The 21,767-nt window shown below is 44.3% G+C and overlaps 1 protein-coding gene across 1 annotated transcript; it reads right to left on the minus strand.

Moving 5' to 3' along the window:
- Nucleotides 1-1,518: 1,518 nt before the first annotated feature.
- On the minus strand, nucleotides 1,519-14,120 carry LOC121664212 (purine nucleoside phosphorylase). The gene is made up of 6 exons (XM_042027337.1): nucleotides 13,934-14,120; nucleotides 10,468-10,637; nucleotides 10,070-10,173; nucleotides 8,652-8,827; nucleotides 5,430-5,620; nucleotides 1,519-4,494 (listed from the first exon to the last, which is right to left on the minus strand). Exons 1-6 carry the CDS (start codon nucleotides 13,954-13,956, stop codon nucleotides 4,277-4,279), a joined length of 882 nt encoding a protein of 293 aa, XP_041883271.1. The 5' UTR covers nucleotides 13,957-14,120; the 3' UTR covers nucleotides 1,519-4,276.
- Nucleotides 14,121-21,767: the final 7,647 nt, after the last annotated feature.

The following is a 21,767-nucleotide window of genomic DNA, read 5'->3' on the forward strand; positions in this document are numbered from 1 at the left end:
TCTTGGGATGTCCTCTGCAGGGCCAGGCGTTGAAGTTCCTTGTGGGTCCAAGTCAGGACAGTCTATTATTCACTCTGAACATGCCATCAGATTTTGGAAATAACAGACCATCATGCTGCTTACAGAGCCAGGACTTAATTCAGCAACACACTGAGATCAGCCCACTGCTGTGACCCACATTGCTCCCCCCTGCTCTGCACATTCAGCACAGCAGGGGAGAGCTGAATTCTTTCCTGCAAATGAAATCCTTGCAGCGAAGACCTAAAGCTTTTGGAAAAAGCCCAAACAACACACCACTATAGCAGAATTCCCTTATTTCAACTGCAGGTTTTCAATAAAGAGAAACATCTAAGGGAATTTTGACAACTTGAAGGCAAGGCACATGCTCGCTGGTGAGACAGATAGCACAGGTTTTTAAAAGCTTTCTGATTTACTTTTATATAGGAAAGAATGCAAAAGGCAAACCTCATGTAAAAAAAAAGTGGGAAACCGAGGCTTGCAAAGGAAACAGGATGAATCACACCATCAGATTTTTTTGGGTCACAGGGTTGTTTCTCAGATAACAGCAGAAATTTCTACTTAAACACTCCTGATATGGTCCTGCCAAGGGCTGTGGCAGAGGTTTCTCCTCTTGGCCTCACACTTTTATGTGAATCCCACATGAAGGCATCAATGTAACACCTCTGTCTTCTCCAGGGGACTGGAAACAGAAGGACCCTGTGATCTGGAGAGTTTTCTCTGGACTGATGAGCAAGGAAAAGGAAAAAGCTGGCACAGAGGATGGGGCAGACTGGCTCAGAGTCCATGGCTGTGAGCAAGTAAAGGAGGAGCTGTGCCAGCTCTGCCCTGCACAGGTGTTCCATGTGTCCCTTTGCCATGGGTACAGCCACATGGGACAGCCCTTTCTGGTGGCTTTCCCTAACCAGGCAGCACCTGGGCTCACTACCAACCACAGCACTGAGAAAGCCATGATCACAATTTAATTTGGGGCTCTTTTCCCACTTGCCAGGTGTTCTAGCTTTCCATGCATCTTTCAGCTTATCCCTATGACCACAATGCCCTGGATGTCAGAAGCAGGTAAGTGGCACAGAGTACAGGAATGATGAAAGCTGAGGTTGTCATTTCAGCCATGGATATTGCCAGAAATCACGTAAAGCACTAAACAAAAGGCAGAGCATCAAGGAAACCGTGTCCTGCCTCCAGCACAGATGACTTGCTGCACTGGCACCACCACAGCTCACCGCACCTTCCACCTGCTCAGGTGAGTCGAGGTACTTTGGTACTTGGTATTTTTTCCGTGAGTTTGTCAGCCTAGTGGGATCAGTAAGAAATACCTGTGCCAAGTGCTGGGCAAATGTTGGTCCTGCTTATCCTCAGCTTTGAGTTCTAATCCCCCAGGAATGTGGTGCTGTGGGGCTTCCCTGCTTCCTCCAGCCTGCGGCTTGGATGTAGGGAGAGCAGTTAAGCACCTCCTTCCTTTCTAACCAATGGCATTGGCACAAGCAAACAAAAACACAGTTTTCAGGATCACAGCAGGTTTTATTCCCTCACAGTTCCTTCCCCACACATCTTACATCACTGTATTTCAGACTTTTAAAATTAGCCAGCAGTAAAAAAACCTCAAAATGCATTAAAAGTATCTCCAAAGCCAGACGAGCTCACTCTGTTAATTTTTGTATTTCCCCTCTCGTCTGCAAATGAATAAGATCCTTTCCAAAGTGCCCAGGGCAGCTTCCTCTTATGATTGACAGGGACAAAAATCGGGATGTTCATGCAGAGTTTGGGCCATCCAAGCCGACTCTGGGCAGCTGAAAGAAGAACCCCAAACTGTTTAAGGGTTCAGATGCAATTTAGAATTTTTTTTTAAACAGATGTAATTTGCTGAAGATTTAGCTGCACAGTGATTTTCAGATTCAATTTTAAGTGGCATTTCAGCTGTATTCAGACACAAGAGCATGGTATCTGCCGCTGGTGCAGCTGGAGAGAGGAGCAGACCTGGCCTGCCGAAAGCAGGTGCTGCTGCCAAGCTCCTCATCATCTCAAACCCTGCCTGAGAAGTACCAGCAGGTTTTTTGGATGCTTTCCTTCACATCCGAGCCCAGCCTGACTCTGATTAATTAATGGAGTCTGCTGAAATCCCAGCCTTAGCTACTCTGGCTGCTGCTAGCTACAGCGAGCTGCACAGCTGCCTTCCACTCCCACTTGAGAGACTTTGTATTTACCAAGTATTAATTAGATGAATGTGAAGCACCATTTTCTAGGCAGGGGAAATTATCTGCTCTCTCCCTAGCCTGTAACAAGCCCATACTGGGACAAGTCTGAAAAGGGAGCAGGTAGAAGTGGTTCCTTCTTGCTCTGCACATCTGCCACTTTTCATATTTCCCTGCTTGTGCTGCCCCTCTTAACAAGCACTTCACTCCTGCTTGATCTGTAAAGCATTGTGGAAGATGGAGCTGGAGCCTCTTTCCCTTTGCAGATTACCACCAGAGCTGGTTCCAGAGACTCTCCTGACAGTTAGACCCACCAAATGGGAAGAGCTGCTGTCTCTGGCGGCTCCTCCAAGTGCCAGGAGCTGCTGAACAAGTGACTCTCCCACAAAAGCACTAGCAATGAATCATTCCTCTCCACAAGTCCTCCAGACCAGGCTGGGCAGATATTTCTCAGGGCTGACCAGAGGTAACACTGCCCAGGAGGAGACAAGGGGGCCACCCCAAGATTTCCCCTGCACCTGAAGTGCTATCCTTTAATGGAAAACATTCACAGCACAACTCTTCCTCCTGGTGGCAACATCTGCACCATGGATAATTGCAGCATGAAAGGCTTCAAGCAAATACCCATCTGGAAAAAAATGGAAGAAATGTCATGGAAGGCTGAAGGCTGTGACGGAGGGCAAGCATGAATGGTAAACAACTGGTCAGCTAAATTTAGGAAGGCAGGTTGGGACCTCTCCATGACCAGCTGGGTGTCTTCAGTTCAGACCACTGAGTCAACTAAAAACATTTAGCTGTGACAGTGATGGGCTTTATAGAGAACTACAAGATAAATGAAGGGAAAAAGGTTATCTAATAATTACAGTCACTGTTTCACATCCAGCTGCATCCACAGCTCAGCTTGACCTTTGAGGAACAATGAATAATGCGCCGTTCTGGTGACTGTTCCCCCTTCCTTGACAGACCATCAGCACACTCGTAAGGGAGAACCTCTCCTGTTTGTCCTTTACTCACTGCTCAATTTCTTTATGTAAGAGGACCAAGAAAGTCCCATAAAAATATAATACCTGATTCAAAATATTTCCACTGTAATTTCACATTGCTAAAATCCACAAACCATTGGTGCTCCAACATCTGCTGCAGTGGCAGCAGCAAAGATCATGTGAAACATGGGATCAAACTGATCTCTCTGTCTTTGGGTACCAACAGGAAATCAGTCTGCAGTGCTGAAGCCACTGATCTCCAAGATATCCAGAAACTGATCAAAACTAAGCAGAGATGGACCTGGATTCTGTTTCCAGCTTGGCAACGTTTACATGGTGCACAGATAAGTCATGCCTTGTACTGAGCTGAATTTTCATGCCCTGCTAAATTGGGCAATGAAACAGAATGGAAAGGTGTGAGAGGTGCCGGGGATGTGCTGCATTGTAGCAAACAGCTACTGAGCTTTTCAGCTGGTCATGAGGAGCCAAGGATGAGCAAAGAGAGGGCTTTCTGGGAGACCTGGGAGCGGAAGGTCACACAACGCATGGGGAATGCAGTGGTTTTCCAAGCTGTAGAGCCAATTGCAATTCACCTGCTCTGCACCATTGCTTGTTCCAGGCAGATCACATCTTTAGCCTGGTCCATTTAATGTATCCGAAACTCAGTCTTTTTGTGGGCTTCCACTGGCTTCAGACCAGGCCCCACAAAGCAGGCCCAGCAGGCACCAAGCCCCACGACCAACTCTTGACCTGGCTCATGTGCAATGGGGGAGCAGAGACTTGGGGCAGGATGGTGCCCCAAGAGAGACAGCTGGAGGTCACAGTACCCAGGGCCTCTGCTGACACTGGGGTTTGGGAATGTGCCAGTGTTTAAGTGCCAGTCAGCTGTTTTGGTCACTGGCTACTAACAAGGGGATCATTCTGGCAAAATTCAAAGCAAACCTCTGCACCAGATCAGACAAAGCACAAAGATCAAAAGGTCTATTTAAAATTGGGAGAGAAGTGGACAGTCCCACCAACAGCTCTCCCCAACACTTGGTAGTGTTCACACACTTTATGATATGAAGGATAAATGGCTGGAGGTCATGGAGAGTTTGTGCTTTCCCCCAGCTTCCCCAGGAGGTGCGTGACCAGTTTCTGCAGGGCTTCAGCCTGGACCACCGAGATGTGCAGCACTTCCTCGTGGTTGGCTTTCTCTTGGCTGTTGTAGCTCATCACCACTTTGTTGGTGATGAGGGAGATCCCAAGGACTCGGAGGCCACAATGTCTGGCTACAATTACCTCTGGGACAGTGCTCATGCCTACAGTAACAGAGGAAAAGACCAGAATGAGTAAGGATTTACACCAAAACAAGATCTCTCTAGGGCTGCAAACCATGATCCTACCTCCAAGCACATGCCCTTGTCTCATTCCCCTCAGCTCTGTGTCTGAACTCTGTAATAGTTAAAGGCTGTGATATGTACAAGGCTCAAATAGCTGCAGCACTACATTTACAACTCTGCTCAGCACAATAAACCCCCTGCATTTGATCATTGTGCCACAGCTCCCTCCTCAAGATGTGTCAGACTGCTTGCAGACTTGCTAAGGAAGTACTGATGTGCTGTGTCATTTGGCTCTTCTCTTCCTTGGCTAAAAGAGCTATTGCAAATAAAAATGGCTTTGGGGGGAGCTGAGCTCCTTTCCTCACACACAGTGAAACTGCAGGTATTAATGAACAGACTTCCATGAGCCAGGGTTCACGGGAGGAATCATACTGGAGGAATAATATGGATCATGGCACTTACTTTTCTTGTACACAGTTGGGAAGGTATCCATGATTACCATCCCTAAATAAGACTCATAAGGAGGGCTGGTTTGTAGAGAGATAGCACAGTGCAAATCTTTACAGTGACAGAATTAGAAGAAAAATACTAGACAAAGACTTCATTTTTATTGAGCCCCACTCAGTCCTGCTGATGTGGAGCCATCTAAGCATGAGAGACTTTGTGTTTGGGAAATAAACACAAAGTTGTGCTGGGATCTTTGTCCTGCGCAGCTGTAAGCACAGGGACTTTGTGCAGATCCATCCCAGGAGCTGCACTAAGCCACTGCAGAATGAAGCAGAAATACACAAAGCTCATTTCTCCAGCCTCAGGAGACTTAGAGAGTCAAAGACTGAAGCAAGTCAGCCTTGAGCAGAATTAGCTGTTCAATCCATGTGCCCAAAGAACCCTGGCAGCCCAGCCTGGCAGCTCACCCACAGCATCAGCTCCCAGCGCCTGCAGCAGGCGGCACTCGGCGATGGTCTCGTAGCAGGGCCCAGCCAGCAGGCAGTACACTCCTTCCCTGGTGAAGCTCAGGAACCCCAGCTCCTGTGCACTCTCCATTGCCAGGCCGAGCAGATCTTGTTCATAAGCATCTGACATGCAGGGAAACCTCACTCCAAACCTGAAAGGCAGTAAAGGACACGGCCATGTGATACTGCTACTGCTCCCTCCTTCAGAGTCCAAGGATGCTCATTCTTTGGAGAAAAGGGAAATGTTAAGGGCAGACCTGCCATGGATGCAATCTCTCTCATTCTGCCCTTATCATCAGATAATTCTGTCATCAATCATAGAATAAATTGTGTTGGAAGGGATCTTCAAAGGCCATCTCATCAAAACCCATGCAATGAGCAGGGACATCTTCAGCTAGATCAGGTTGCTCAGAGTCCTGTCCCCCCTGACCTTGAATGTTTCCAGGAGAGGGGCACCTACCTCTCCCTGAGCATGACATTCCTGCTAGATCTAATCACCAAGACTGTCAGCACACAGAGGTTATGGGTGTTGGAAGGCCTTGCACTGCTTCCCTACTGCAGACACCCTTCTGGAATGGTCTTTCAAGGGCTCCTGTCCCTAGGGAGTGCTGATGGCCAGTTCTCTCTCTCCCCAGTAACTGCCTGTGATGACTTCTAAACATTCCCCACCAGACAGTTACTGCTCTTTGGGCTCCGTGAGGCAGAGTCCCACAGACTGTCCCTGGGCAGGGGTTTGAGCAGGGCCTGATGGAGCATCAGTCCCTACATTTAAGGCCCATCACAGCAGGCAGCTACTTAACATCTTGGAGCTCCAGGGCTGTATTTTAGGTAGCTTTCATCTTCTGCTTCAAGACTGGGTCTCTTGCTCTAGCTCTCAAAATAGCAGCTCAGTCCTGCTCCTGATGGAGTAAAGCCTACTCTTGACTCAAGGAGAGCAGAGGTAGACGGCAAGAGTTGTTATGCTGCCGCTGAGAAAACCTGGAAAATAAACTCCCAGCCATGTTCACCAATGTGGTTCAGTAGGAGTGGACTAGGGCCCTCATTTATGCTATTAAAGCTTCTGCTTGTTTACATGTTCTTCCAGCTGAATGCTTAGGGCAGTAGGTGGCTTATTTTGTTTTTATAAACACTAAATATTATATAAATAAAAACAAACTTTCCCTTCTGGCCTAAGGTAATCAGTATTCATCACCATGAAAATTGCTTCCCTTTTCTGAAGAATGGCCAGCAATGCAGAAGCCCAATCTCTAATTTATTAAAAAAATATTATTTCCACATCACTTCATTGCCTCTAGTTTTGCTCTGTTGTGCTTAGATAAATCCTTCCTGGTAGCTCAGCTGGACAGGATTTTACGAGTTTGCTCAGCTAAATCGCTGCAATACTTTGAAACTTGATTCATAAAGACCTTTTGCCCATTTTGATGCCTTGGTCAGCAGTACATAAGTCACCTCCCAGAGCACTGCAGTCTTCACCAAGAAGCTGCTTTTGGGAGGCAATGAGGCAGCTATGCTGCCTTTGAACGTTGTCCAGATGCAGTTGTTTGATTGGAGTTTCTCCTCCTGCTCCAGAGCAATTATACAAGTCCAGAGAGCTTTAAACACTCCATGTGGCTTCTCTGCTTTTCACCACTCTTTCCTCCAACCCACGGCAATACCTACAAAAATGTAAAAATATTCCACTTCAAATGGGTACTGTCCTCTCGCCATGGAATCGCAGCACAGTGATTATTTCTCCTGTGGCAGCTGCCACCACCTTTCAGATTCCTTCAGAAGCAAGAGCCAGGTCTGCTGTTACATCAGGAAGGAACTAACTAACTGGAAACCAGGCAGGCCACCTTGCTCTCAGCAGAGCTTTCTCTGAGAGATCCGAGGACAATCCAGATGCCTGCCCTGCAAACATGTCCATTTTTCAAGATGAAGGTACCACCAAATCACCAACGGATTTAACTCTATTATCTGAACTCACTCTTCACTCAGCAACTACCACTTCCTTCCCCACCTCCCTTGCCTGTCCTCTGGCTTCACACATCTGGCTTTCACCTGGTTTCTTTCCTGCCAGCTTGTTTAGGAAACAATTCCTACTACTGTTTTCTCCTTATGACAATCCAGCCCCTTTCTTTCCTGGCATAAGGCTTGTGACAGCTCTGGATCTTTACTGCTTCGATGCTGACTTTCCTTACATTTGATGTGCTTCCCTTTGCTCTGTCTGCATCTCCACTGGATGTGTCCTAACACTCTTTTTAACCCCATTTGAGAGCCAAAGGGCTTTTTTTTGTGAACACTGGTTCATCTGGCATTTCCCTTCTCAGTGCTATGACCTTGCCCATGCTGGTTGCCTTCCACCTTACAGTCTGATGGTGTCTTGGAAGGATTTTAGGATGATAAATTCATTTTGGAAGGGACCTCGAGGTCCTCTAGTCCAGCATCCAGCTCAAAGCAAATCCAAATCTGGTGGCAACTGCAGTTCAAGGGTGAGGATATGTTAGAAGCCCCTCTCTGCACTGTCCATAAGGTAAAGATTCTGCTACACAGCCAGGACAGAAAACCTGACTTCCCAGCTCAGCCAGCAGCAGGTCACTCTTGTAGATCTCAAGGCCTCTGAAGAAGCTGCCATGACAATCACCTCTCATCAGAGCAATGCCTTCAGTGAATACAAGGGCACCCCAGTTTCATTACCTGGATACAACAGTGGTCATCAGGAAATTTAGAGGTTTCATCTTTGCTCTGCCCTCCACTTACTGCCTGGCCTCTGCTGTACCCATTCCATCACACCAGAAATGGCTGTTGATAAACCCAGGCTGGAGACAGCACAGTTCACTGATTGCTCAATTAAGAGGAACCAGCAGAGAGAGGGACTGACAAGAGGAGGAGCAGTGGGCGTCTTTAGCAGATGGTACAGCTGGTCATGTCAGGAGAAGGATCAGAAGCCTACTTGTACAAAACAAAACCTTCTGGGGATTTGTGTGTAAACTCCTTGTAGGCTTGTAAGAGTAAGCAACAGCCAAGGGAAGGCAGGGCAGGTAGCACAGCGCACACAGCTACTGCTGTAACTCTTCCCTTGTGGATACCTGGAGCCAAACTCTACCTCAGTAAATATTTGTCAGTAGGCACAACTGGCAGTCCCAGCCCATGGCTGGAGGAAGAAAGGATTAATTGGTAACGTTGGAGTTGGTGCTTTCTTACCTCTCATCGTTGGGTCCGCGCAGGGGATTCTGCCCTCCCAAGCCAAACAAGCTGATGTGATCTCTTATGAACATGATGTCCCCCACTTGAAAGTGGGGATTCAGTCCTCCAGCAGCATTTGTGACAATCAAGATCTCCACCCCCAGGAGAAAGAAGACCCTGATGGGAAATGTGACCTGCAAGAACCATATGTGCCATGAGTATCACAATCAGTAGACAGCTACTGCTACTACATTTCTAATATCACAATTTGTGGATGCAAAGAGAAGTCTTATATATGGAGACAAAACAGCCTTCTTCAATTTTAAACATTTCTCTAATTTAAATAGAATGTTAGTGCTTTTTAAACAAATTAAAACATAATCTTGCAATGAATACCATTAAAATCCAAGCCCACACTTCCTACAGTTCCACTAAGGTCAAATAAAGGTGGTACAGAAAGAACATGCAGATAGTTTTTGCTCACTGCCAAGGTCTTGCAGAGATCAAACCACTGTGCTGATTGAAGTAACTACTTATGCACGTGGACTTGGAGAGTAATCCAAAGTCAAGGAACAATTCGGAGCTGGAAAAAAAATTTAAGTTTGATTTTGAGGAGTCACGAAGGAATTTGGATGATACCTGCTATCAATCAAATGCTATCATGAACAAAAAAATTCCTAACTATAGACACCACTTCTTCAAGAAATGAGTTAATTTTAATAGATAAACACATCTTGATAAAGCTAGTTTTGTATCGAGTGATTTTAAGATAGTTGTTTTTCTACAAGAAGTTGAATGGTGCCAAAAGTTAGTTTATATCCAAATGCAAACAACCTTAATGCAAAAAAGGAAAATCTCAAAGCTATGCAAATAAAAAAAGAGCCAATAAATAAATATTATTGGTGTTTCCTAACAGAAATGTACATATGTGCATGGTAGGTAACATAAATGCAAATATCTACACATTCCAGTATGTTAGCTGGGAGGTTATAGCAGCTTGCAGTAGCCTGGGAGCTTTTTCTAGGGAAAAAAAAAAAAGCTGTAAACTATACAAATGCAAAAGAAGATTAAAATAGATAATTCTTATCAAAGTTTTCTGGTTGCAGATTTAAATAATGATTAAACTGACTAATTTAAGCATGTAAATTAATCTGCCTTATATGATAAACTATCTCCCCCTGCAAGTGTAGCAGGGTCAGCCAGTTTGTGTGGCTGTAGAGCATCACCTTCATCCAACAGAAGCCAACCACCTCTCGGTTTGAACTCCCAGTTTTATTTTTTGGGGACAAATCTGAAATCTAAGACTCATTTCAAGAGCAATGTAAGTTCATTGCAAAAGCTAACATCCTGCAGCTAGATAGCAAGGCAAGCAGTCACTTCTGCAGCTTTTACAACACATCTCCCCTACGTGAATGTTTTCCTTAAGGAGAACTCACCGTGCTGAAGGAGTAGCCTTCATAAGAGTGGAAACGTCCCTGCATGCACACGCAGGGCTGTCCATTCAGCTCCCCAAACACCAATCTGCCAACATGCCCTGCCACTGGAAATTAATAGAGTGTCACTTTAGTAACAGGTCTCAAGGACTTTGACTTTAGAGGGATCTGTTAGTGGATGATTTTGCTTTACAGCAGGGCCAAGCACTGCAAAAGCAGGAGCTGGAAATCAAATAAATAAATACATATTTCTGTGCTGTGTTTATGGTTTTTTACTGTGAACACACATTTCACCAGTGAGGGACTGGTTTACAGGCTCGAGTTGACTTGAGTGATCCCTGCGTAAGGCTCTGCTGCAGGCTGCCGGTGGGTGGGGCGCTGATGCCCTGGGTTGTGCTCACCTGTGCTCTGTGGGAAGTGAGGGATGTCCTCATACAGGAAGACTGTCTTGTTATCCAGCACATCAGCCAGACCTCCCAGCCCAGACCCGCAGATGATGGCGATCCTGGGCCGCTGGGCAGTACGGGCACGCAACCAATCTGCTGTTTCCTTATACACCTCGTAGCTATTTCTGCAGGAGAACAAGTCAGTGACACTATCAGCCCATTCAAAGAACAAGCTTCAAAGGATAAAAGTTCTGAAAACGTGCAGAGAAAAAGAAATTTCATTAAGACTATAATAATAGAAGCGTCACTGCTATTATTGAAGATGTATTGCTTTTAATCTCATGTATTTTACCCCTGACTACAGGGAAATAATTTGAATCCCCTTGGCCGGTTTCATTCTGTAGATGAAGAATGGCTAATGATACCTAGATCACAGAAATGTCACAAGGCATAATCACTCCTGCTTCTGATGGGCTCTGGTCTCTCCTGAGTTGCTGAAGAAAGGCAAAAGCACAGTTAGACTGAGAAATTGCAACCGATATGAGTGTGCCCGGGGATGCCCAGCCTGTGACAGGGAGATCCAAGCGCACGGAGCTCTGAAGGCACCTGAACAACATGGCTGGAATGCTGTGCTGGTGAAGGAGTAGACACTGTCATCTGCAGTAGGTAAACTTCTGAGACATGGGTCAAGCATCATCTACAGAGATGGAGAGGCCAATCTCTGTAAGTGTTGAGTGCCGTCAGCTCCCACTGCTTCCTTCTAAGCTGGTACCACATGTCAAACACCCTCCTCGATACCTTGTTCCTTCAATACAGAAGGATAAACATGGAGATCTTACTCAGCCTCTTCTCTCCCACAGAGTGGGCATGGGATCACACCTGCAGTCTAGACCTAGCCAAGAGGCCAAGACATCAGACTCCATCAAAACAAGTGAAAACCAGGAATCTGGGCTCTGGAGCTTATGCTGCCTGATTCAAGAGGGGGACTTGGCAAATACCTTGTTTAAAAAAAAGTCTTATCCAGCAGGGAGCCCCATTGCCTGAAGGTGGGATAGAAGTTGGCATTACAGTGCCTGTTGTGTATCTGCCTCATGGGAAGGGAGAAGAGTTCAACTTTTAACCTCTTAGCCCAGTATTCAGATGCCTTAATCACAGTTTTGAAACACAATCAATAGCAAAATAATCCTGTAGTCCTGTTTCCAATAGGACAATGCAGATACTTTCTGAAAGTCAGTACCAAGGTTGATTGAAACTGTCCTCAAAAGCAGGGGTACTAACAGCAGTTCTTGGTAGCAACTCAATCGTTACCATTGATGAGTAGAATTAATGGTTGTACATGGTAGGGGACTGGGTCCTGGAGTTAACCTGAACACAGGCAGGGGCAGCGGGGTTCTCTATATGAAAAGTTGACCTGATTATTGAGAGGTGAGAAAATCAGATACTGTGAGGCTGCAGGTGATGTAAAATTGACTGGAGATCGTGATAAGCAGTCACTGTCTGTCTGGGAATGTTTCTTTTCGTTGTTTTTTATCAAGTCTCTTGTTTTGAGAGGTGTAAACCTTAGTAATGCTGTGATGCTGCTCTCTGCAGCCTTAGAGGACAGAGAGAAAAGCTTTCACAGTGGAGCTCCTCACTCCAGGAGGTCTCAGGCCTAAGAGGACTGTCTGTGTACAACTGGTTCCTCCAACTAAAGCACCAGATATTGAAACAAAGGTTCTCAATTCTATGCCTTTTCTTTCTTTATACTGACAGGGTCAGTAGTTACTGCACAGGTGTTTTCTGTGAGCTTTTAATCTCTTAGCTGTCTACATACTACTGTAAGTCCTATCCAGTGTATGATACATCAAAGTTATGGTCCTAGTTACAAACTGTGACATCAAAAATACTCAAAAATGTCATAAACCTGCAATCCAATGGGAAGAAATAACTTCCACACACAGATTAAAATGAAGAGTCATACTTAGCTGAAGTACTTTTCAAAGGAAAAGTTTGGAAATGAGAAAGTTTATTTACCATCACATACTGAATTTTCTAAGTGTATCATGAGCTCCTGAAATAAGCAGAAGCTGTGAAAGTGACATTAATAAAGACTACACTTGACTACGTTATCACTTGTTCCCAGACAAAAGCTTTAAAAGTGCTTTACATACATCAGTGAACAATTCCTCCAAATTTCTCTGTTGAATAACTGTAATCCTTGTTTAGAAATTAAACAGAACCAAGAGAATTTATATGTAATACCCAAGCTTTTGACATACCTGTGGAAGGCATAAGAAAAGAACAAGGTCACCAGGATCTGCTCTTCCTCGTGACCATAATACTCCTGGTTTCAGTATTTTTTTTAAAAGGTGCATAAACCCTTGCAAAATAACATTAAAGAATGCATATTATTCCTATATCCTCACAAATTTTAGGAATGTGGGATGGATCCCATTCAACGTCTGCTGAAGACATCAGGACTGACTGAGCTGTGCCACGTTACAGTGAATTTTTTTCCTTTTAAACAGAAGATATTAAAATACTTCTTAACCAAAGAAGTAAATCTCTGGTGCTGCATATGTTTCCTTGCCTGAAAGGAGCTCCAGCAAGTGCAGAGGGACCTGGCAGAGCCCTGTCTGTCCCAAAGGCTTTGGGCACATGAGAGCTGTCCCCAGTGCTGAGAGCACAGCGATGCCAAAATTAATCTTCCTGCAGTATTTAGCTTCCAGAAACCTTCCGGCTGACATCAAAGGGACTGGTAAGCACTGATAATTTCTGAATGCAAGGGAGATACCTGCTCAGCAGGAGCAAAGGGGGAGTTTGACCTGTGGGTCACCAAACAGAGTGTTCGGCCTGGAACTGCATAAGCACAAGGCCTGTGCAAGCTTTTTGACAGCTGGAATTAATATATGTAGCACAAAGGCCCCTCTAGCTGCTCTAACAATGCACACCTAACAATAGTGCTCGGTATCATCACTTTGGATTAAATCACAGGATCAGCTGAAAACACAATCCCTTTTATTGTGATTGCTGTCATCCACTGGAGAAACGCATCTGTTGCAAAACACAGGACTGTCACCTGTGACAGATCTTTTATGGCATGAAAAAAAACACCCTTATTGTGCTTCTAGGTTGGCTGAAAGCAAATCCATGTTAAAAAGCAGACACATCCTAATAAACAGCTAAAGCATTATGTTTGGGGGCACACGGCCATACGTATTCGCAGTCTATGCCTCTCCACAGGAGACATTTGCCTCTTCTGGCCCGTAACCTCTCCCAAGGTCACCTACTCGCTGTCATATTTCATAATACCAGCACCTGCACAGGCAGATGGCCAGATTCCTCTCCAATAATAAGATGTTTACTTCTGAGCAGCCTTTGTCTGACATTTATTGAGTGCCCAGTAGAAAGAAGAGGAAAACAAGGTGAGGAAACGCAATGTAATTTTGTTAGCCCCATCCAGCTTGGATGACTGTGCATCCCCTATTTCACAGCACCTTACCTGTCTTCCTCGGCATAGGCCATCCTCCTCCTCTCTGGTTAACTAAAAATAGGGGATGGTTGCTAGAAATGGAGCTGCAGGGTTTTTTTTGACCAAGGAGCAGAGGCCTACTGAACCTGCAGAAGCTGCTGCTGTCTCTGGCAGTGAATCAGGGAGGTGTGTCCCAGCTTCTCTCTGCTGTCCCCTGAGCATCTCTAATCCCCGGGTAGGAGGGGCATGGTCAGGACATCTGCTTTTCTGGCCTCACCCCACATGACACACATGCTCTAGAGCTCTGCAGAAAGCTTACACGCATGCACACACACACTGTAATGCAGATTAAGCCTAGAAATTTCACACGCACGCACACAACTTTTCAGTAGCTGACAAGGGATCTGCCTGGATTTGCACCTCTTGCGTCACCTGGGAACCAGCTGGAGTCACCTGCTCCTGTGCAATTCAAACCCCTGGGAGTGTGCAGACCCTGCGACATGACCTGTACCACCTACCATTAACAGCAGACCTTTCTATATCTCACATCGTCACCTTCCCATTCTTTCATGGCAACCAGGGGTGATGACCCATTAGCTCCCCTCAGGGTTTTTTGTTCATATTTAATTGCCTCACCCTTGCCAAAAGGAAATACTGCTTTGAGATATGCCAAACCCCTGTTCAGCGGATTATGGGAGACACAGGAAAGAAGACAGACACCCCACCATCTGCCCCTTTAGTTTTAGCTTTGCCGTATATGAAAACAAATATTAAAACAACTTTGTCATATGGATCTGCTTGTGCATCAGTGTTTGATCCCAACAACTGATGTGAATCACATTTTACAGAGCCAGAGATGTTTCCAAGACAATTGAATGCCAAAAAAATTCAAGAAAAGCAGTGATGAGTAGAGACCTTACACGCCCCAGCTGAAAGGCCACATCTGCAATATGCATTCATAGCTTAAAAGATCCACAAAGGACACATGGGGGTAGAATTTATAAATATCCCAAGCAGGGACAAAACCTCAATTAGAACTTGTCAATTCTTAGACAAATCAGCCAAACATTAACAAAAATTTAGAAAACTGGGCAGCACCCATTTCAGGTCTTAGATTTCTTATTTCTTCCATTCCTCTTTCCTTTTTTGGTCTTGAAGACCTTGCACCAAACAGAACACTGTTGCCCCAGGAAACTGTCTCTGAGAACCTCAAACAAGGTAATAAATGAAGCAAGAAAAAAACTGGGCATTTTTAGAGAGAGATATACTTCATGCTGTAAAGCAGAAACTCATTGTTGGCCTCGATGCCAGCACAGGCTGGGAGTCTGCAACAACCAGCAGAATTTAAACATCCAATTCTGTTTTATTTGTTGAAAAATACAGTTGGCACTGAAGAAATAGAAAATGGATCTGAAGAAAAAACATAACGAGGGCCCTTTCTCCTCAAGTTCTTGACCTTCTCCCTTTCTCCCTCATGTTCACACTTCCATTTCTTTCTTACTTTCTCTTAGAAAGCTTAAAATGCCTCTTCTACAGAGACAAGCAGGTGGGGTGCTGCCCCTTCAGGACCCAGCAGTACGTTGCTGCACTGGCATGGTGCATCTTGCTCTCAGTTTGCTGGAGGCAGTAGAAAAATCAACATTAAGGATCTAATATTGCTCCATAAATCATTTTCCCTTCTATGCCCTCTTTCTACCTCTGTTTTTACCATGTTTCCCCTCATTTTTCAGATATGTCTCCTTTTTGTCATTCTCATTCTTGTATTTCCGAATCCTGGCCATCTCTGCTTCTGCCTATTCTAGGTATATCCTCCTTTTTTTTCAGCATTGTTTTTCTGTACAAAACACAGCAGACTGAGAGCAGAGATGGTTTTAGGTAGATTTAACTGCACCAAATCCTGTACCCAAAGAGGGCCCACACTGCTTGGCTGTGAGCCAGTGTGCCAAACGACTCTGCAAGTCATCATTGCCCCAAGCAACATTCACCCAAACTCAGGGTCTTAGAGCCACTTCCCAGCTCCCTCAAGTCTTTCTGCCCTCTGGAAGTCCAGGCTCCTCCTGCCAGTACTCAGGACTTCTTTGAAACCCATTATCTGCTGCCATTAAATTAAATTAAAGAGCAATGTTAGGCCCGCAACGTTGATTTTCCATATAGTTCGTTGGTATCAGCGGAGTTCTGATGCCCCCCAGATATGTTCCCCTCTTCAGCCTTAATCTGATTACGTTCATTAATCTGATTCTTTTTTTGCAAAGCAGACAAGAGAGATCAGACAGCCTGAGAGCTCTTCCCAATTTGCTCTCATCTAAGACAATCTCCTTCCTACTTTGGATTTACATGGAAAACAGGATTATCAAAAAGGGACCATTTTATCTATCTATCTGCAGTGTCTGTTATTTAACAGCAACAGAAATTACTTGAGTTTTAACCTGTAATGCTGCACTGGCTGGACAAGTACGAGATAAACGTTCACCCTACTAGGACAAAATTAATTTGAGCACTGAGGGCACTCATGCCAATTAGACCGCAGGGAATACTCCAAACAGATCTATCTAGAAAAAGAAGGTATTGAATAGATTGCATAATGCTGAAAAAAAGTATTGAGAGTCTTCTGTCCTGAAAGAATCTCAGTTGTCTCTGTCTGTATGTGTCTGCAGCAATTTGTATCTATAATCCTGATTTTACTGCCTTGGCTGTCATTCAAGCCCTGCTTCTGTAGCAAGAACTTCAACTGCTACAGGATGCAGATACAATCACCTGAAATCATTTTCTAACAATGCTGTACATTCCTACAGCAATTTCCATCTAAAGAAGCGTCGTGAAGTATTTTGCAAGCATTTCATCAAAACATTTAATTAATGCTTTAGGGTAAGTCTCCGCTTCCCTGTGTGCTGACATTATCACAGTATCAAATTATCTTGCAGTCTTCTCACACATACTGCACATCACTCTTCTGGGAAGGGGAACTGAGCTGCAGAAATATTCACAGGGTGTCTACAGAGTGGGGACAGCCTAGTCCACAAGAAACTATCCCCCCCAAAGCCCTACAGGGATTACCATGCCCTTATAGGTGCAGTGCTCACGTACCTAAGGGGCATTTCTCCCTGTTCTCTTATACTTAAAAAAGCCAGGATTGTGCCTCAGTGTTTTGGAGGAAGGTGAAATGGGTAAAGCTTGGAAAGATTTCGCTTTTCTGCTGACTACTGAAAGCACACATTCCAGGTTTGATTAAAAAAATACTAACTGCCAAGAACTAATCAGGATTTTTGCAGCAATTTGGAAAGGCTTTGTTGGGGAAACTCATTATTTTCTGTACACTGGCTAGCCTAGACAGCCACTGGAGTGTTACTAGCCACAAGAAAGATAAATAAAATCAAATTATATACCAGAAAAGTTATTCCTCAATAGATCATTTTAATAACAATCTCTAGCAAGATCTGCCGGGAGTGGTGTGCGTGCTGCTCATTGTACATCGACAGAAAAGAGACCTCTGACCACAGTGAATGCAGCAAAGGGTTGGCCAGGGGAACAGAAAACCAGACATTCAAAGAGCCTGTCATGGTTAGCTGAGCAAAATGAGAGCAAAGCAATGCTTCCATGACAGCCTGAAAATGTTGCCATGGAGGCAGGAGAGATACAGAAACTTAAGACAGGCAGCAGGAAACTGAGGAGATGCGTGTTCAGTTAGGCCAGACGTCAGAAAAAAGCTTCCAGCTGCCCAAAATGTGCAGTCCTAAATAGCCCTCCTGTGAGGGTGGTGGGAAAAGGGTTTTAGGGCAGAGATCAGTTAATGTAAAGGGTTTAATGATGTTTACTGGCAGGGAAGCAGCCATAGCACTCACAAATTGTATGCCTGCTCTGTAAAACCTCACCAACTTCGTAAGACTCAAGCAGAAAGAGAAAGCAGCTTGACGAAATCTGTGAATAAATGATACCACAGGAATCAGTAAAAGAGCAGAGATGTCCTAATACCAGCCAACACTTCCATCTTCCAGCTCTAGGAGATGTATCAAACAGCAAAGGATAAGACTGGGGTTGTGGCTATGGGAGTTTGTGGAAGCAAAAGCATCTGTGGCAAGGAACTCAGACAGAGAGTATAAAAAAGGATAATTTTGGGATTTGAGGGAAAGGAGCTCTACCTTCTGAAGGGATACAAACAGCACAACCAGGGATCAGCAGTATGTCAGGCTTGGGATGAATGGATGGGCTTTTCAATGTGGAAGTGCTTTGAGGCAGGCAAAAAATCAGAGAGCTCAGAGGGGAAAGTGTGGTGGAGGGCTGAAACAATCCTTTAGTGAGGATAAGTGGAAAAGAAACCACAGATCCTGGTGGACTAGAGACTACAAAAGGCCAGGTACCCCTCTGCCCTAAAATAAACACAAATAACTTGAACTAAAAATTATAAAGAATAAGGAAGAAATGCTTTTAGGCCTGTCACAGATGAAAACAATTCTCAGATAATTAAATTACACAGCTCATGTATCACTAAGAATTTTTGACAATAGGTATATTTCCCTATTCAACACAGGTAAATGCAATTCATATCCTGCACCACAGCCAGCTGCTGGCCTGGGGCTCCAATATGCTTCTCCATATGAAGAATATGATTTCTCCCTAGGAATGCCACTTACGTGTATCAAAACAACACAGGACCAAAGTTTATCCTGCTCTGTGGTCCGGTTTCCTCTTCAATAATTGATAATACTTTCACACAGTGGAACTTGATGCCAGACCTTTCAGTAGGTCTCAGAACCATGTCCTCACTTCCCCAAAGCCCCCTTTGGAAAACACTGCTTTCTGGAGGTCAGTAGGTGAACATGCTACCACTTGTAGCCGTGGTCTGTCAGGATGTATTCGTGCTGCTCCAACAGGATCAATGCTTCCTCATTATCTTGTTTGTGGTGCAATAATAACATATTATTGAATAGTCGATAGGCTTTCCCCTTCATTTCAGTGATTTTTGATTAAAGAAGCAAAAGTTAGATAATTGTACATCATGTTACTAACTGGCTACATTAGACACTGTTTACTGGAGTTTCCCAACTCACTTTCCTTGTAGCAGATAGTGGCTGCAATTCCTCTGGTGATGAGTGAAACAAAAATCTGCCTGACTTTGGAGTGCAAGCCAGAAGCAGAACAAGAATGACCCTTACAGATCAGTCCTCAAGGCAATGGAAACCCACTTCATTAAGGGCAACCAGCTGTCCCAGCATCAGGCACCACATTGCAATAGATGTTGTGATTGAGATACCTCACTGGCAAAGTTTAGATACTGTATTAGCAATAAATCTAATCATAATCATCCACATAATCACTGTGGATGATTCTTCTCATGTCTGACTGAGAACCTTCTCTCAACTGCTCTGCCACACCAACACTATCACCCCAATTCACAAATATCTTGCATCTGGCACAGTGATAGATAAACCATGGTGACATCTGGTGCAAAATTATGTGGTTTTGGGATTGAATTTAGAAGCAGGGTGAGAAGTACTGGGTATCCCATAGAATTGATGAAGTTTCTTCCATGGTTCAGCATAGTCTTCCCAGACAACTTCAGGCACATCAAGTATGATAGAAATACTCCAGCAATACTCCCCAGCTCCATCACAGAGTAGAGTTATACCATATATCTACAAAAAAAAAAAAAAAGTCAGGGGCATAAACAAGACTACTTTGTTCTTAATGAGATGTTTAACTTCCTGTGTTTAACTGCCCAATATTCCCTTAAAGACAGATGCTTCCATCTGGGGCTGCTGGTGCCACAGCTGTGCACACAGGTTATGGTCTGATTGGGAAAATATCAGCTGTTGATCAGCTGATAAAAGTTTAGCTCCATAGGAGCAGGATTAATGCAGGAAGAAAGTGCTATGTTCTCACGTCAAGTATCTTACATAGACCCAAAAAACCAAACCAACAAACAAAAAGAGAATATTTTGCATAAGACAGAAGTGTCTACTCAAATTTCTGCTTTAACTTGAAGAGATTTCAGAAAACATAGGATCCTGAAGCTCCCAAGCTGAGTTAGGAGTTTAATTTCAGAAAAAGCATCACATTTTTCTTCAGCATGCTATTCAATCACATTTATTTTAGCTAGGACTCTTGTGCTGTCATGTGCTCAGTGATGAATTGTTCTCTCCTGTGATTTGGAAGAGCCTTATCTTCAGGAGTCCTGGGGAGTGTAACACTGAGAAGCTGCAAGCTACTGTAAAAGCCTGGCAGGGTAGAAATGCAAAGGTCAAGTCTTGCTTACATTCCACTTTCCCCAACTAGCTGAATTGTAGCTGTCCTCTTGGTAGTGTTATCCAAACACTCAAGAACCCAAGAACATGTGAAAAGTGATGTATTTAAGAAGAAATTTTAAAGAATCAACCCTTAAACTCTATGCTTTAATTACCTATGGCCCACAGAAGTCAGTCAGTGTAAACCTTGTGGCTGGTGTGTGAGCACACAAAAACAACGAAAGGAAGGCAAACAAAACATCACAGCACCACTGGAGATATCAGAGATATTACAAATGCAAGACACAAACATTTCAGACTGTAACATATCTTTGACCTGCCCATTAACTTTAAATTCTCATGAGCTAATGACAAGATTTTAGCAATGCCATTACTGTGTGCCCTGTACAATCAAGAGAGACCAGACCAGGCACTGGAGAATTCACCACATCCTCAGCTCCACGCTCTCAGCTCCTCACTTCACCAGCTGCCCATCTGTTTTCATTCATTTGCCCCAGCTCTCGCTCTACTTTTACATAGCCAAAGATGTTGGTTGAGTAAAGGTGATTTTCCAATGGGCCAGTCAAAGGCTGAAGAGGCATTGAGGCAGACATAGAAATCTTCCATCTGCACCTCAGCTCTTTCTCATCAGGTGAAATTTCTTTCTGATGAGGTAGCTAGTATGTACCTTTTTGTTACACCACTATTAGGGGGTCAATATGACAGTTTTGGCTTGAAAAATACATTCTCTCCTACCCCCCCCCCCCCAAGGGATTTAAAGAGTTTTAGTTTGGGCTTTTTCTATACTTACAATTTTTTCTATTTTGTAGTAATTTAGCTTCATTTTAGAAAACAAGCAAGTAGTTTAAAAGAGGGGAGGAAAGTTGTCTGGTTATAGATCTCTGTGTTCAGTTATGACTTTAATATATAAATTCTCTCATGGACCTAGACCAGGAGAAAAGATCACTTGTGTATACATTATTATATCCTCATGATAGACATGTAAAGGGGTTTTTTTTTTCAGTTACTGGGCTTCAAGCAAAATTTTCCCAAGTTATCAGTTCTGGAGTGCCTAGTTCTGATAGCACTGAATTTCTGTACCAAAACTACTTCTGGCTTAGGACTGGATTGAGCTTCATGAAGAATATGTGAGAGTGCAAAAATGAATAGCAGGAAGCCTGGTATTAAAGCAAAAGGATTTCTGCTTACTCATGTTCCATTGTTGACTATTTGTTCCCACAAGGGCTGGTGAGTGCCACATTCCTGAATCTGCATATAGGAAAATCCCCACAATATTAAAAGTCTGGGGAGCAAGTTGCACCTGCTGTCTACTGTAATAATGAATATGCTTTGACCCTCCTGCTTCCGTGTGCAGATTAGATGCTGTTTTGCTGTCTAACGTGTCTGCATGTTGCCAGGGATGCTGCAATGGATGCTTGGTGATGCTCATTATGACTCTGTTAATATTTCAAGGCTCTTGCCTCCTGCTAACCCAAGCTGGGTGTAGCAAGTCTCCTGGGGATTTAGAAAGGGCAGCAAAGTGAGTTATTATGTGAAGAGTCTTCTTAAGTACCTGCCTTGTGGGTTACAGACGGCAAAGCAAGCTCTGGAGGAGCATCACTGCTGACTCCGGAGACCCAGCGTGT

Source organism: Corvus kubaryi, unplaced genomic scaffold (genome assembly GCF_017639235.1).
Source record: "Corvus kubaryi isolate FWS band 111438036 unplaced genomic scaffold, C.kubaryi_AGA036_p1.0 37300, whole genome shotgun sequence".
In the NCBI taxonomy this organism is placed as follows: domain Eukaryota; kingdom Metazoa; phylum Chordata; class Aves; order Passeriformes; family Corvidae; genus Corvus; species Corvus kubaryi.